Source organism: Cariama cristata, unplaced genomic scaffold (genome assembly GCF_000690535.1).
Source record: "Cariama cristata isolate BGI_N322 unplaced genomic scaffold, ASM69053v1 scaffold4031, whole genome shotgun sequence".
Taxonomy (NCBI): domain Eukaryota; kingdom Metazoa; phylum Chordata; class Aves; order Cariamiformes; family Cariamidae; genus Cariama; species Cariama cristata.
The window spans coordinates 1-17,340 of NW_009597378.1; the positions used below are offsets into that span (position 1 = coordinate 1).

The following is a 17,340-nucleotide window of genomic DNA, read 5'->3' on the forward strand; positions in this document are numbered from 1 at the left end:
CTTTCAGAATTCATAAGGCAGTATCCATCTGGCTTTAGAAAAAGCTGTTTCCCCCCCCTTTACTGTGTGTTTCTGGGATGCAGTAAGAAAAAGAGGTTAAAGACAGACCCGTTAAGGTTCTTCCTGGAAACATGGTGCAGCCAAGGGACTACATTCAGCTTTCACCTTTGCAGTCCCTCCATACCTGGGAAACTCCATGTGGAAAAAAGGGCTGCGGAACATTCCAGCAGGAAAGACCACCATGTTGTGCCTTATTGAGTAGTATGAATGCACCGCCCAGGGGGACACATGCCAGCTAGAAGTAGAAAAAGAGAAACGAAAGAATGTATTAGCTCCTTATCTCATACCTTGCTCCTTTCCTCCACTAGGCTTGCAAAAATGGTCTGCTCAGTACAACTGTTCTTAGAGCAGCAGCAAACTATTACGTTCACATTATCTAGAGTTAAAGGTGTTTGAAACAAACCTTCACTTGTTTACAGACAGTCAGAGCTAGTAGCTTAGCTTTCACACACATTGAGATTCACTCTCACAATTTCCCTGTCAAGTAAGCCAGGATTAGTAACTTCCTGTGAAGTCCTGCACAGAATATTCTTCAGGCGGTGTAAAGTCCCAGGCATGCCCATCAATGCTGCCTGCCTTCTGAAGCATCCTATGTCTTGCCTTTGAGTCGACCCTGCCAGTGTTCACATCAACACAGTGCTTTGCCGTTTGCTTTGCTGCTAAGGCCAGGAGAACAAGCTATCCCCCTTACTCACAGCTTCATGGGCAAAAAAGGTTCTTTTTTCAGAAGTCTGGGGCTCCCTCCACAATGGTGGGGTTTTTTGGTAGCATGAGCTCAGGCTGAATACAAGACAGGCTGCCAGATTCAAGGTTTTTTTAAGACAGATGCAGCAATGCAGCCTTGCAGCAAAGAAGGACAACAGCATCTTGTCTTGCATTAGGAGAAGTGTCACTGGCAGGTCAAGAGACGTGATTATGCTCCTCTAATCAGGACTGGTGAAACTACATCTGGAAGTACTGTGTCCAGTTTTGTCCCGGCACCCCACCCCACCTGCTCTCCCCTTCCTTCCCCAGTAAAAGAGAGATATAGACATACAATTGGACACAGTCTTGAGTGACCTGCTCTAGCTGATCCTGCTTTGAGCAGGAGGGTTGGACTAGATGATCCCCACAGGTCCCTTCAACCTCGGTTAGTCCACAAGCACGTGATTCTGTTATATTTTTCAGATCAGTATCTGACACTTACTTATCCTGTGAGTGATGCTGAAGGAGTTTCAAGTAGGAATTTTCCCTTAGTACTTCCAAGCAAGCCACCACATTGAGGAAAAAAGTGTCTTCATTTATCTGTAACTGAGGGAAGAGATAGGCAATGTGACTGTCATACGGCATGAGCGAGGAATTAATTGGACACTTTGAGAAAGAGAAAAGTCTCACTGGTCAAAAAAGGGTTCATCAAAAGACAAACCAATGGAATACTTGTGCAGTTTTCTCTCCCAGTTCTAAAGACCTTCAGTTTAAACATGACAGGAATGTTATCTGCAGGCCAAACAGAACATATAAGCAGGTCACAACCTATCTCTATCAAGCCAGCCACTCTAAATAGGAGACAGCGTGGGCAACAATATAGAAGCAATAGATAAAGGTTCTCTGGGCCCATATGTTCTCATAAAACGAACACTAGGAAATGTGCATTGCTCCAGAGGTTATAGCCTCTTTTAGCAGCAGACAAGACAGCAGTCAGTTCAGGTAAACTGCCAATAATGAGGCAGGCATGTTTACATTATATAGCTCACATTCTGGTATTCCAGGTTCACTTTGGCAGTCTGGAGTATGTGAGCTGGATAGCCAATCTCCACTTGTAGTTCGGAAATCTAAAATCAAATAAACAAATAGAAACATGACCAATAGAAGGCTTTACATTCTACAAGTCCTCTTTAAACTCTATTTCTAAACAACCTAAATGCAATCTGTGAATCAGCCCTTCAAAATGATAGCTACTCTGTTTCAACAAGACATCTTCTCTTTCTACTTTGCTTTCTTAACTCAGTAACCTGAGGCCTAATGTAGTTCTACTCTTCTTTTTCTCTATAGCATTGTTTTCTGGAATTCAGCTTTGTAGTTTTTAACCTCTCTAGGTATATAAAACTGAATTATATCTCAATACAATTAATGCAGAGTATTCATGGACAAACAAACACTGAGCCTCTCTATGCCTACACATCAATGTATGATCACATGTGCATGATGGCACTTATAAAACCACCTACAATTTTCATAAGACATCTATTTAAGATTGTCTGCCTGTAGAAGCAGGTAGGAATATGTGAAGGTGCAGGCCCCTTCCATTCCTTCTCCAAAGGCTTCAGGGAAAGGAAGGCCTCAGTAACTTCTTCTTTCTGCACGCACCAAGACTTTAGCCACTTGGCGAGTGAGTTCATCCATCCACTCCAACTGATCCAGTTGGCCGTAGAGGACATCTTGGATCTCAGAGAACATCTGCTCGGCCTGCCATAGAGAAAAGAAGCCATTGTCAGAACTGCAGAAAAACATTGTTCAGGTTTAGCTACCATCTTCCCACATTCCAGCAATTCAACCACAGAATAATTGGGGGAAAATTCCTCTTCTTGTGATGAAAGAGGAGATTTCAGTTTCTACAATGATTTAGGCTTATGTTATTTGGCATCCAGTGCTCACAGGGCTCACCATTCTCTCCCATACACCTTTTCATCTTGCCTCTCATGGTAACTAAGAGGGAAACATAATTCTTTTTTATTCAATCCCTGTTGGGATAAGAATGAACCAAATGATTGCCCCACTTCTTGAGTGAAATGAAAATTCAGTATCCACAAGTATTTCATGCTATTGTCTCCCTTTCCGAATTTACGGCAATCTGAGTCTCTCATTCACAAAATTATGTTTTGTTCATTCAGCTTTGTGCTTCACTATACGTAGTCTTAGTTTTCCCATTAATTTTTATTGGGGTTATTTACTCTTGTCACTTTATACACTGCAAAGTCTTTATTAAACCTGGTGCCTACACTAACTTTCCTCAAAAGAAAAAGAAACTCTGATCATCAAAGGGAAAATAAAAAGAAATCTTTTCTACATTGCAGACAGGTATTCCTTTTACTGAGGATCCACTCAGAATGTTTTGGCATTGATTTGTTTGTGTACAACTGGTCATATGGTGGCTTAATGGCTTTGCAATTGAAAATCTTATTTAAATATGTCAGATTGGTGACGAATACTGTTAATACTAACTGTCATTCCAGGAAGAACATTGAGATTCCATGCAATAGTAGGGTTGTCATAGGTATGGTGCTGCTCACATGACTTTGCTAACAGTTGAGGTAAAGATAATAACTGGTATTTTAGCATTGATGATTCTAGCAATGACAGCAATGTCTTGTTCTGATATCTTTCATTCCCCAAAAAAGCAGAGGAAATGCCTAACTACAGCAATATGTAAAAAGGTATAAAACCTACACAGGATTTTGCTGCCTTGATGTGGCCCTAAGTTGGAATGTCAAAAAAAGAAAGAGATGAAGCTGAGCTTTGCTTGGGGGTAAAGAGGATTAATACCTACAAGTTCCTTGTTCTGCTGAGGGAAAATTTCTTGCACAATCATCTGCCCTAGAACTGGCTCAAAGAAAGAGCTGGTATCAGACAAGCACCTCCTCCAGCGCTCAGCTGGGACCTGTAAGAACAGAGAAACACATAGAGTGAGAGTGAAGACAAAGAGCTAGGAAGATCGTAAAAAGATATGTAAACTTGCAGTCAGTAGCACATACGGTGCTATCCAAAAATGACAGCAGTGGATGATAACTAATGTAGTTCCATTTAAGCTACCCCAGAAAAACTTTAATCAAGTAAAACATTGATTTCCTTATGATTTACTCCACTTACTTTCACACAACATGAAGATTCATATGCTAGCTGAGACAAATACATAGAAGAAAGGTGACCATCCATATATTGTTCCCTACCCCATGATACAATGCACTTAGCTCTCTAAAGTTTTGTGTGTCATGTCTTCTCCCACATTCTTTCAGAAAAAGGAAGTACTTAATGGCCTAGTGAGAGTAGTTTTCCTCCCCACATTTAAGAAACACCATTCAGACAAGGCATCAAGAGAACATCCAGAAGGTGTGTCCTAGGGTATTCAGCTGCAGGGGAGGCAGTAGAAGATTGTTAAAGGCTAACTCACCATTCTAGATCCCGTTTTTCCATAAAGAATCTTAGATAGCTCCAGGCGTGCATCTTGGAATCGACTGTCAAGGGCTGGGGAGAGATTCCCAACCAGACAAACAATCATATAAATGTGAAGAATCCTGTAGGAAAATTACATGTAGAAAGGCAAGATTGAAGGTTGGTCACTATAAGCCCAAGGCGTGGCAAGTGTCAGCAGAATAACTGGAGGCAGGGGAGCCCCAGTAACATGAACAATGACAACAAAGTACTCTGAGTGGGCTACACCTGGGGCCATCAAAGGAGGATGATTTGACATGAGTCAAGAAAAGAAACTCTCTCCCCAGAACACCGTGAAGACTCAAGGGTTAATTGTCTGCTGGGTCACAAGATTCTTTATGGGAAGCAGGAGAAGGAGCATTTTTAGGACTGGGTGAAACTTATTACAGAATATTTTGAGGGGTCTGTAGTATTCTGTGAGACTTACTATGGGATGTTTAGGGGAAGGACCAAAGGCAGGGAAAGGGAAGGATCGTGGTGGATTGGGGGGAACACGCATGCGAAAATGCAGAGGAAAGGTGGAAAGAGGAAATGCTAGGTGTAAACTTGTGGCTTGCTAGGACATCTGTCTGATTGAGCTCTGCACATGGTCACCAGAATCTGTCCTATCTTATTAAATACTATTCTTAAATAACATTCTACTCTCTGTGTGTGTGGATGAGACTAGATACTAGAAGGACAAGGAGTCTAAGAGTTGACTGCTGGAGGGACTTTGGTTCAAGGTAGCTGCTGGAGAGTTCTGCTTGGACATGCGTGTTTGTAACAGGAAGACATCAGAGTACCCGCAACCAAATCAGGGCTGCAAGACTCAGGGGCTCATATATCCAGGTCCCAGCAGCTGTGGACACCAGGGGATCTGAGGCCAGCTTCTGGACAGACTGAATATCTAAGACTAGCTATTGGAGTGATCCATATTGTATGTGTACATACATATATTTCACTAGTATAGACCAACCCTGACCAGTTGGAGAGAAGGAATAGGATCAGGCTGCCTGAGGTGTTCATGTTTGTATGAGTGCTATGGGTGGGTGGGTGGCAGTTAGGGCACTGCGTTCCATCTCTGTTGATCTGTGTGACACAAACACACATATATATATTTATACATATATGGTGCATGCATGTGCAAGCCTATTGGGAACATACGCTAAGCCTTAGTACTGGCTAAACCTGTGGATCTAGAACCACAGTAGCCTTGCAATTGTTAAGCTACTGAATTCTGCAGCCTCTAACACAGACCTCTTTAATTTAAGGTATCGGAAGTTAATATTTCTTGAGGCATGAACAACTACCACCATAGATACTGACTCCTACCTTTCATCGTGCCATTGTTCGATGAGCTGTGACATGCGTCTTAAGTAATCCATGTCATGCACCACAATTGGCTGAGAGAGGTTCATTGGCATAGGATGGAAGACAGCCTGTAGACATGACAGCCAGTCAATAGCAGGTGCCTTTTCCTAGAAGTAAAATAAAGCTTAAATGCTGAACTACAAATCAAAATTGACTGACAAGAAATAATAGGGAAACTGGGATAGTCACTCTAATGCTGTTAAGAGATACTGTCAACAAGTTAAACTGTTTTTATGATGTGGGTATTGAAAAGAAAAGGAGAACTGACTTTTTTTAAATTGAATTAGCACTGAGGATGGGAGGGAGTTGTGGGCATGAAAAATCCAATTGCTGTCAATAAAAGACCGTAAGTTAATAGGTTATTTAAAGCTCAACAGACTCTAAGTATAAGTTGCAAGGGAACGGCATCTAAAGAGAGTGTCTCGTATCTCTTTTGATCCAGATGTTCAGAATGTGAATGTCACATGTAATTCTCTTGCTCAAGTTCTAAGGCATAGATACCTGTAGGTCCCTAATGGTAGTGCGAAAGAACAGCATCCCCCTCTGCTGTCTTTTCTGCAGTGGGGTGACAGCTCGCTGGAGGTTAGAGATGAAGGACAAGGTAAGGGAAAAGGAATCAGGGGGACCATCCTGTGGCCCTCCAAGTAGGCCCCCCAGTTTCTTCAAATATGAGAGATATATGCGGAGAACCTGCAATAGAAAGCACATGACCAGTGGGAGAAACATGACTGAGAATTAGTCACCCCATTCATCCATCCAACCATCCATCTTGACCACATAAGCTGCAATCTTTCAAAACCACTGCAGCCCTGTCCCTAAAACTGTCTTCTTCACTGCAACATCCTTATGTAATTCTTCATGTGGCATACAGTTTGCCAAGTACAGCTCCTCTCCCAGTGAAGAACACTGAATTCCCACAAGTTTATTTTTGTCCCAGCTTACAATCACATTAAATACTGAAATCAATTTAGAGATGTAGGCCTGCAATCTCTGGAGCCAGAGGAGAGAGATATAGTCATATCATAAGCCAGTATTTTTGGTGCAGAGAAAATGCCAGCTTCTTGCTTCTGTGTTCATGAGGTAACAAAGGAATGCTTGTGATGGGTAGACAGGCTTATTTTTTAGAGGACTCTTCTGAAAGAGTCAGACTGAGAAACTGAAATCAACTCAGTTTTTATAAAATTCACAAAACTATCAGAGCTGTGATGAAATTAACTTTGTTGCAATGACTCCCCGCGTCAAAGAGCTTGTTTCCCCAGCTTAGGTTAAAACATTTTAAAATAACTTGAAAAATGCTAGCTACTGCTCCCCAATACATAGATTTTAAGTTATAAAGCCTTACTTTGAACATTTTTTTAAACATTCAGTTAAGGTGAAATCTAGAGGGAAGCCCAGGTTCATATTACTTAGCAAATATGAATTAAATCTATAACATTCTGTTTCTACACTAGAAGTTTTAAACCTGGCATCTAAAAATGAGTTACATTTTACAAACCATCTTTTTGGAAAAGTAGAGAGTTTTGTAAAGAATTCCTTCTGGAGACGTTTTCAGAGGTCACTGACCGTAACCCATGGAAACAGATCAGTCTGAACCAGGAGGCAATTCAAGGACATCCCTTCATCAAATAGCTATTTTTACCTTTCTTCAGCCTCTGATATGTTACCTCAAGATAATTTTTCTCTTTAAATTTACTCTCAGGTGGCATCTCAAACTCAGGATTGTCAATCTGCAAAAAGGAGAAAAAGAAAAACATCTCACTATTTCCAGAAACACTGGAAATGTCAGGATAAGCTCAACAGGCTTTGTTAACTTCTATGTCACAGAAATTGTAATATTAATAAATTGTTTTGCTTTTGGAAAATGTTTGCTAAGTAATTTTTGTGGATTTATCATATTCTGCAGCTCATTTACAAGCTCACTACACACCTGCAGTGATTGATATTCAAAGGTAAACCACATTGTTAAATATTTCTACATGATGCACTAGTTTTGGCTGGGATAGAGTTAAATTTCTTCATAGTAGCTTGTATGGGGATACGTTTTGGATTTGGGATGAAAAAAGCAGTGATAACAAAGGGACACTTAGTTACTGCTCAGCAGTTCTTACACACCATCAAGGCCTTTTCTGTTTCTCAGACTGTCCCACCAACGAGCAGGCTGTGGGTGCACAGGAAGATGGGAGGGGACACAGCCGGGACAGCTGACCCCAATGACCCGAGGGATATTCCATACTATATGACATTATACTCAACAATAAAAGTGGGAGTGAAGGAGGTTGGCCAGGGTTGCCATTGCTTGGCACCTGACAGCAGTGGTCGGTTGGTGGTGAGTAATTGGGATATTTTTGCAGTACTTCTTTTTTTAATTTTTTTTTTTTTTAATTATTAAACTGTCTTTTTCTTAACCCATAAGTTTTCACACTTCTCCCCTTCTGATTTTCTCCCCCATCCCGCTGGGGGAGTTTAAACCACAACCGTGAGCTGCAAACTTCATAGTACATTATGTGTATTAGACACCTAGCACTTATGGTCCATTATTGTACTAGTCATACCCATGAACATAAGAAGAACCACACCTTTCCATGACAAAGTATAACCTACACTGTCAAGCAGAAGTGATGATAGAAAGCAAGGAATTTATTCATCCTCATCTGCTCATTTTCCAGAAATAAGTGATTTTTATGTAATAGAATCAAGAACTTCACTGAAATTTAGGAAAATTTTCTTCAGAGGAGAACACAGGCTTAATTTGAGCAAGCCTGGGTCTCATGGGCTGTATAACTGACTATTCCCAGTGCTTCCTGATAATTTTCTTTCTTTAGTCTACTCACCTGAATAATATTGGTCTTGAGGTCAAAAGGAGTAGGTCCCACATGGACTGTGAAAAAGGGAAAGGTGCTGTATCTGCCCATGAGAGTCTGAAGAGTTTCATTAAAATCTTTTGCTTTCGCCACACCTGTTATATTCCATCCACCAACCTAGAGAGGGAGAGAGACAGCATGACAGCAGCTGAGAAAAACACTTGTTTGATCCATATTTACAAAATCTTTTTTTCACTCTTACGAGCTCAGTCATTATGACAACTGAGGAGTAATGTAGCAAATAGCAATAGGGGAAGATCATGAAGAGTTCTACATACCCTGTTGGCTTTAAAATAACCTGTCACTTTTGCTTAAGCAAAGCAATGAACTGCAAAATGACATAGGGAAAAGGAATGATAATTATCAACAGAACAAGGTGTACAGGAAAAAAAGCAGGAGAAGGAGAAAGGAAAGAGGTCTCATTGTTCTAAAGCCATCCAGAAGGACAACCGGGCATCAGGGACTACAGGTCCCGCCGCCCTGACAAGCAGATTCACAGGTGGACCTGCAGCCACTGTTCCTTCTGCTGGAAGGTTCTGCATCCTCCTCAGAGACAGGGCATAAATGCCCTTTGCCGGCAGGAAGATGTACAACTCTCCCTGGCACTAAGAGGAGTCTCCCAGAATGGAAGGAGAAGCATTTTCCTCTTTAAACAAGCTCCCCTGAAGCCTGGAGTAGTAGATGGCCATCAGATCTTACACACAAAAATTTTGCCCATTTTGCAAGGTGTTCCCTGATCTGTAAGCTGGATCCTATTGAACTGAGCTGCTGAGATTAGAAGTGATCTCTCTTTGCAGTCTTGGTTGTTGTACAGTCCTAAAGTAATACGTAAGGTCACGAGGAAAGATTCAGCTACCTGATGTCAGAAAATCAAATTTTGAAACAGCATTTAAAGCTAGAAGATTTATCACTTAGAAGTTATACTGTGAACCATGAGCTTATTTCAGGCCCAGATGCTAGCAAAATTCCATCATGTAGGACCATATGACTCTAACTTCACACTTCCCTTTTCCCTGCAGGAACTACCTTCTGGAGGGAGAGAAAATAGCACAAGCATTCACCTGATTTAGGAGGTCCTTCAATGGTTGAGTTCCTTGGGATTCTATCCGTTGGGTATCCATGCAGGAGCGATAGAAATGGATTGCTTTCTCCTTAGCTGAGCCTCTTATCCCAAACTGTGGACCCTCTGAGGAAAAAAAATAGATTAAAAACTACAAAAGTGGTAAAAAAATAAAAAAGTCGGGGCAGTATTAGAGCAGAGAAAGGTTCTAAGAAACTATTACACTGCATTATTTTGATTCAGAACAATTTAGTAAATACATCCACACTTCCCACAGTCACTCAAAGCAAAAGATCTTCCAGTGTCATGATTCTTCCTGAGGCCGAATATGTGAGTTTCTTTGCATGGAAACAGGAGTACAACAGGAAGGTGGTGCGTATCTAGGCTTCAGTCCCACATGGAGTCAGGACACGTGACCAGTGTGCACATTCAGACAAGCACAGCAAAAAGAGTCTACTTTACCAAGGCAACAGGAAAATGGCTTGGGTTGCTGTCAGAATTTTAAAGCGTGACTTTCATCTCTTACACTTGGCAAGGGGAACTAAAATGTTTAAAACACAGCTATTTCAATATGACATGCTCAAGAATAAATCTGTATCTGTAATGACAGAAGAATGAAGAGATTGGACTCCCTCCCTGTTAGGAATGATTGTGCTCTCAGTTATTAGTATTCTAAGTTCTGACTAGGGAAGATTCTGAACATAACACACCAATCATATGTCCCTACCTAAAAGCCTTTTCAGGATCAACTGGTTTTCTTCCAACAACACATCAAATACATTTAGTGATTCTTCTGTGGTTCTGCTTGAGTGTTTGCCTTTCCAGTTGCCACAGGCATATTTGTAGAAATCCTCACAGGGGTCTACAGTGTCATTCCTGGAATTCAGGAGACTGCTCAACAGTGTAAGACCCAGTTCGGCATCACAGGATCCTGGGCAGGAAGTAAATAGGAGAGAACTGAGCAGAGAGAACCAGTCACAAGCCAGATTATTCTGCCTTCTCAGTGTATTTTCTCTGAGTCAACCAAATTTGGTCAAATCGTAAACAAGAAGCAACGACGGTGTCAATACATGAAGCAAAAGAAAGACATAGCACAGAGAAAGTAAGGAGATAAGTTTAAAATGTGGAGGAAGATGTTCAAGCATGGGAAATATTTCTCAGCAATTATATTTGTTAAAACAGGACAAAGACTTTCTAGTACATCTTGCTTTGATCTAAAACTCCCTTTATCTAAACTGCTGCAAATCACTGGGTATGTGTTCTCATTTTGGTTCAGTATCTTATACCAACATCAGATCAGATCAATCATTTACTGAAATAAGCCACTTGTAAATCAAAGCAAGACATTCTATACTATGGTTTCAACAGTTGACTTGGGAGGAGGTAGGCAGAGTGGAAACAGACAAGATCTAAACTAACAGTTTTTCCTTCGTCTCTGTAGTGAACGCTCTCCAACACATAACAAGGGCTAAAGAAAAATGCTAGGCGAAGAGTCAGTAATGTTTATTTTGGAGCAGGGAATGTCTGTATCCACCAATATAAATGCACTTTCAGTACTGAGCATTCTGTATGCATAAACATTTACATGGACCATTCTACAGATAGTTGTTTTGCAAATTTGAAAGGTGAATTAATATTTCTGATCTATGCTCACCGCTCCCCCATTAGGAAGAGGCTATGACTTTTCTTTCTACACTATGACTGCACTGGTCTGTGCTAGAAAACTGGGACTAGACTTACAAAGTCAGAGATGGAAAGGTGGAGGAGGACTTAGATTCAGTCCAATTTCCTGGAGGTGACTACAGACAGAACATGACCCGATGATGAGATGCAAGACAATATAATGATGCTCTCCCCCCAAACTGGGCCCAGGCATATTAAATGGCAGGTAGAGGAGGAGGACAGGTGTGGGGATCTCTCCCAACTGTGACCCAAGAGGAACAGTGTATGTTTTTTACAACTAGTGTCATGATTTTTTGAGATTCTGAAAGTCTGATTCTTAACATAGATGCTAAGCCTAATACACAATGGAGGCAGATAGGAGATAAAGGGGTCTTACAAATGGGGTGGATGAGGAAGCAGGGAAAAGGATATCCCATATTATACCTAGACCACAAGTCATCATGATGTAGGTGATAAGCAGTGTAAAGCCAAGGAGACTACTGAGAAGTGTACACAGAAGCAGGCTTTTCCCCTGAAGGCATCGTTCTTTCTTTGCACCTGTTCTCAGCTCCTGGTCAGAGGTCTGAAGAGAGAAAAATGAGACAAACAGAAAAAATGAAGAAAGAAAAATTCATATTAAAGTTAGTACTGGTCATGTACTCCATCTTCCACCTAATCTACTAGAAAAATCACTCACAGGACTAGTGCCAGAATACCAACGGCCATCCAAGTCATCTAGGTGACTGTACTCCTGGGGGCTTTCTCACATCCTTCCTTTCCCTGTCTTTTCCAGCTACAGCTGTTGCACAGTGCTATGAATTATGCATCGAAAAGCCAGCTTGCCATGAGGAGGTCTGTCTCTCCATAGTACCTTCTGGTTTATGGAATCACCTTGCATATACCTCCTGAAAATATCAAAGCCTTTTTGGTCCATAAAGCTAATAACAGGATGGCTAGAACTGGTGGTTCTTTTTTCTGTTACAGTCTGGCAACCTTAGCACTAATTTCAGATCTCTCCTCAAGAAATAACTACTGTATCCTATGCCCTCTAGTCCAGTTCAAGTGAGGGAAAAGATTTGCCCTATTCTAAAAACTGCACTAATCTGCAAGTCACAGAGAAGATCTTACATACAGACAGGTTTTATCTCACTTAAATTTAGTTATGTTCATAATCTAGGTGTGTCTTTTTAGTCAGTGGAGAAGGCTAGGCATCTCATAAGTACAGCTTCTATTTTAGACCCTGCTCATGGCAGAGGGGTTGGAACTAGATGACCTTTAAGTTCCCTTCCAACCCAAATCATTCTATGATTCTATGACATCTGTCTTAGGATGAGCTGAAGCATCCTCCAGAGTTACCTGGGTTTTTTCTCCATTGACAGCAAAGGAAGCTAGATGACTATGTTAGGATAGACCCTACCTGGTCTACCTGGATAACATCTACCTGGATAAAGTTAGATAAAATGACATCTACTCTGTGTGTCCACTGCTTCTACCTACTTTGATGTACATAAGACTGGAAAACAGCAGATTACAAGAGAACAGACATGGGAATGGATGCTGGTAATATAAGGAAAAGTAAAGAACTGAAAAAAAGTGGAATAGTGGAATAGCTGAATAAGAATATCCAGTGAGAAAAAGGAGGCAGAAGGGAAAAAAACAGAAGATAATGGAAAACCTCAGAGAAAGAGGGATAGAGAAGTAATAGCATAGCAAGAAAGGAGTAAATCTTGTAGGCATAAAAGCTGATGGAATGCTACTTTGAGAGTCTTATACGCCGGTGTCCGGGCCTGGCCTGTACTGTCCCCACCGCCTCAAGTTTATTTCCCTGTGCTCAAGACTGGTTCTCTGATAAAAGCAAGCTGTCTCAAAAACCTTGACAGGCCTTGGAGCCATTTGAGAAAAAGCCAGAAGCAGCCTCAGTGGAGGTGCCTACTTCTTCACTTGAGAGCTGCTTTTTGCAGCTCTCATGCATGATCTCCATCTGAGCTACGCTGCAGCAGCAGCCATGCCAATGGCTGGCCATGTACCCCATTGGTCTGGATCCTGACCTTAACCTAGACTTGATTCTGCAGGTTTGAGTTTGGACCTGCCTCCTCACAATGGACTTGCCTGGCAATCTATACCCCTGGTTGACACTGGCTATTGTCACCAGACCTGCCTTAACCCCCTCACTCCCGCACTGGAGGGGTGCATCCCTTGCTGGTAAAGTCATTACTTCTTGCCTGCCTTGTCATGACTCTCAGGTTCTAGATTGTCTTCCCTCCTCTACCCTCGCTGCTCCCTTACATGCAACAGCTAAACCGCATTCATCACCACACTCAGTAACTATCTTCTCTGCCACAAACACAGAAAACATAGATCTTTACAAAAATCACAGGAAGAAATGAAGTAAAATCCTACAAGAATTAAGTACCTCAGCATACACCCCTTCGCCTGAGGAAAGGCTAAGGAAATGAATGAGTCTGCTGTTAATCATCTTGCCTAATATACCATGTACAATTCCTGTACAAAAACATTAAGAGAAAACACGGAAAGAAATAGAAAACTCATCATTTTGTATCTTTCAAATGTGCATTTTATTCAATCATTAGCAGAAGCTTTTCAAAAGCATATGTCAGCTTACTTGACTCATGGTAACTGTTAACAAGGGCTAAATGCCTAACTGCTTTTCTCTCTTTAAAATTCTATTCTCCTGACTTCTTTAGGCAGGATACAGAATAACTAAAAGGAGAGCAAGTACATACAAGTGTATCTTGGTGTTTAAAGTTGGTAGCTACAGAACATGATCATACTGGCAAAGTACAGCGTAGGAAATATAGAGGAGGAAATCCAAATTCCTTTCATATGCCGCTGTGGTGAAACACTTTAGCTTTTACTCCTTAAGTAGAGGGTAAGTGTCACAACATAACAGTATGGCAGAGAAGTGAGCAAAAGAAAATTTGCTTGGCTGAAAAGGAAGAAGAAAAAATATTCTTAAACGTGCAAGCCCTCATCTCTCACCATTTAGGAGAGAGTGAATGATTTACATTCACAATGCTCCTGACTTCTCTGTTGCAATAGATTTCTTGTTTTTCACATTAAAAATCCGGCCTGCTCCTACTATGAAATATTTATAATTTTGCAATTCTTTGGCCTCATGCTATCAGAGGACATCTGGTTGTCTCTTTCAAGTAATAAATGGCATGGCTGTGGAGATGCTAACAAGAAATTGGTATTTCAAGACTGTCACTGCAATTTCTGCCAAACTTCTGGTTAACAGTAGGTCTATATCGGGCCTATACATTATGTTGCTTTTGAAATGGAAAATGCATCAAATAATAGATTTTTTTAAATCTGTAAGAGAACTAGACTGTCCCCCTCAAGACTCCAATGTGAAATAACTCGAGAAGTAGCTAGCTGAGAACAGCATACCCCAAAATAATAGCATAACCCATAAGAAGAGACAGGGGAGTGGAAATTGGTTGTGTACCTCTACTTAGAAACTGGATTAAGGTCTGTGTTATGTGAGCCATAAGGATAAAAAGTGTTCTTCAAACACTTCACCTTCCATAAGGAATGTCTTTCTAATCTTGCCTCTGTTACTGGGGTTGGATTTGAGAGAACTTGTGGACCTACATAAACAGAGAAAAAAGAGGAGGGCAGTCATACTTAGTCGTCCCCTATATCTTTTTCATGACAACAGCTTAAAGAAATCTAGACAGACAAATACCTGCTCTTTCCATACTCTTACAAAGATACTGACCTCGGCAATATCCCTGTCAGATTCTTTATCTAGTGTGAACTTCACTTTCATGCCACAAATGGACTAAGTGGTTTACAGGCACTGAAATACAGATCCCTTCCTAATTCAGGGATCCTTGGTGAAGGAAGTGTGGATTTAACAAGGTGGAACTGGAGGTGGGATATGAAAACTTCCAGGGCATAGGATGTAGGAACATTACATTGCTTGCAGGAAGCAGAAGCACCTTACTGTGGTCAGAGGCTTGGTTGCCTCACCCAGCATGCACCTTGTAAAGAGACAAATGAATAGTTTGAACAAGCCTGTGGAAAAGGATAAAGAGCCTTTAATCTCTGACAGAGCTTTTCCATATGCGCCTCGCTTATGAGTAAGTGAGAAGAATTATTAGGGTTTGCATGAAGTTGAAGATGAATGCAATTTCCAGTACAGATTCAGTTCTTTCATGCTTTTTTGTTTTAACAATATGCAAGTGCTCAAATTTAAATGACTTCACTGTAGCTAAGTGAGATCAAATGACTGTAAAATCACTAAAAGTTGACTTCTCCTTGTCCTGAATTAAAAAATTAATAATTTGGAATTTATGTACTACATGAATAATTTGATTTAAATATGAGCATGACTTAGGCTAGAAGAATCTTGACAGGTATTGTTATCACTAAAGCAAGAACTTTTCAATGCAACTAAATCAGCCAAAGAATTTGATTTTCCTTCAGCATCTCCTTCTTTCTGTTTGTGAGCCGTTCCTGAATTCTGCAGGGAGGCTGAAGTTCCTCTGCCTAATTCTTCCTCACCTTGCATTTGCCCAGGGTTTAGTGCTGTTGCAGAAAAAGAAGCATCTAACTTTTATGAAAATTAAGTAAATTAAAATAAAGAGATTGAAGGCAGGGAGAATTGGAGTTATTTTGCATAACTATTTACTGGACAATTTAGGGGTATTATTTTTAGCCAGTAGATTATTCATGAATTACTGACTTTGGCTGTTACCCAAATTGTGTTTGTCACATTAGTCATGTGGATGATATGTTTTCAGACTAATGCCCCAATACTCAGAAAAACTTCAATATTTTCTTATATTTGTCTTTTGACAGCAAACCACTTAAGCACATAAATTGAGTACGTTAAATGCCATTTGAGAAATAATATTTTAGCCTATGTTCAAAACATAGTACCTGCTAACATGAGAAAATAAACAGAAAGTTTGCTGAATTATATTCTGGACTAACAAAAGTTTGAAGCATAACCATGGCCAATAACTATTTAAAATTATGATTGTTGTCTGATCTTTATCACACAGAAATATGAGAATGGATATACAAACCAAACCTTTCTGCAAATTCTTCAGCCAGAAAAACGCAGACCAGATAAAGTGATCGTTTGCATTACAGCCGCAGCTCCTGCAAGACTGAACAGCTCTCAACATAACAAAGCATACACATATCTTGGTTTATATTATTTATTTACATAGAAAACTTTACTTATCTCTATTGTCCTTGAATGTTTTGTACACTTTAGCAACCCTGAGCTAACAGTTCAGTTAGGCGCTATTTGTCTGTAAATATGCAATTAACACTTTACTAGCTATTTATGTAAGACACCAAACCAGGAAAAGGACACCATGCTACATGGGGAGCAGTTAGGCTTACCATGTCATTCTCACATTGAGAAAACTATGCCATGTCTACCAACAATTATTTGTGGGGAAAAAATGTGAGTGTTTCTGCGTAGGTACTTTCTTAAAATAATTTGTTGAAAAATTTGGGATACAATAACAGACGCAAATTATCAGATTATTATTATTGTTGTTGTTGTTGTTGATACTTATTAGTCAGTGTTTCAAACAGACCTGAATACAGCCTCAGAATGGCCATTAGGATGACTAACAGGAAGGGCAAGAACCCCCTAAATCCTCACACCACATCCTGTATCATTAATTCTGAGACCTGGACAAGCCCCTTGTAGATACCAACTGTCTAAAACTCAACTGCTCCAGTTCCCTAGGGCAATAAGCAGTGTAGCTGTGACAGAGGAAGAAAAAGAGAGGGGTGCAATGAAGGTACCTCAGCAAACTGCAAGACAGACCTATTTCCTTACCTCTGGAAGAGTCCTCATCTCTGTCACCGAGCAGGCTTTGCTCCTGTGGTTTCCACGGTTGTCAACTCTGTTTACGTGTTTACTATCAGTCTTCCGTGCCAAGACACACAACTAAGTTCAGAGGCAATCTCTCCTTCCCAGCTTGGCTGATTGCTGTGGGGAGAACAGAGAGGAAAAGCTCTGAGAAAAACGCCCTTAAAGAAAATGGGAGGGAGGGAAATGGATACATTTCTGCCACTCTCCACCCACCTTCTTTTCTTTACACCTTTACTTCTCGTGAAACTGTATTTTCCGCTCCCTTCTGCCTCTCCCTGTGACCCACGTGACTT

At 40.7% G+C, this 17,340-nt stretch overlaps 1 protein-coding gene across 1 annotated transcript; it reads right to left on the bottom strand.

Moving 5' to 3' along the window:
• Window positions 1-184: 184 nt before the first annotated feature.
• On the bottom strand, window positions 185-17,029 carry LOC104168283 (kell blood group glycoprotein-like; the record flags this gene model as incomplete). Its single annotated transcript, XM_009708832.1, has 14 exons — window positions 17,012-17,029; window positions 11,626-11,764; window positions 10,247-10,450; window positions 9,521-9,645; window positions 8,430-8,576; window positions 7,263-7,325; window positions 6,100-6,288; window positions 5,560-5,705; window positions 4,208-4,331; window positions 3,587-3,697; window positions 2,407-2,505; window positions 1,794-1,871; window positions 1,247-1,350; window positions 185-295 (listed from the first exon to the last, which is right to left on the bottom strand). Coding segments are annotated over exons 1-14 (1,658 nt in total), but the record flags the coding sequence as incomplete, so codon positions are not given.
• Window positions 17,030-17,340: the final 311 nt, after the last annotated feature.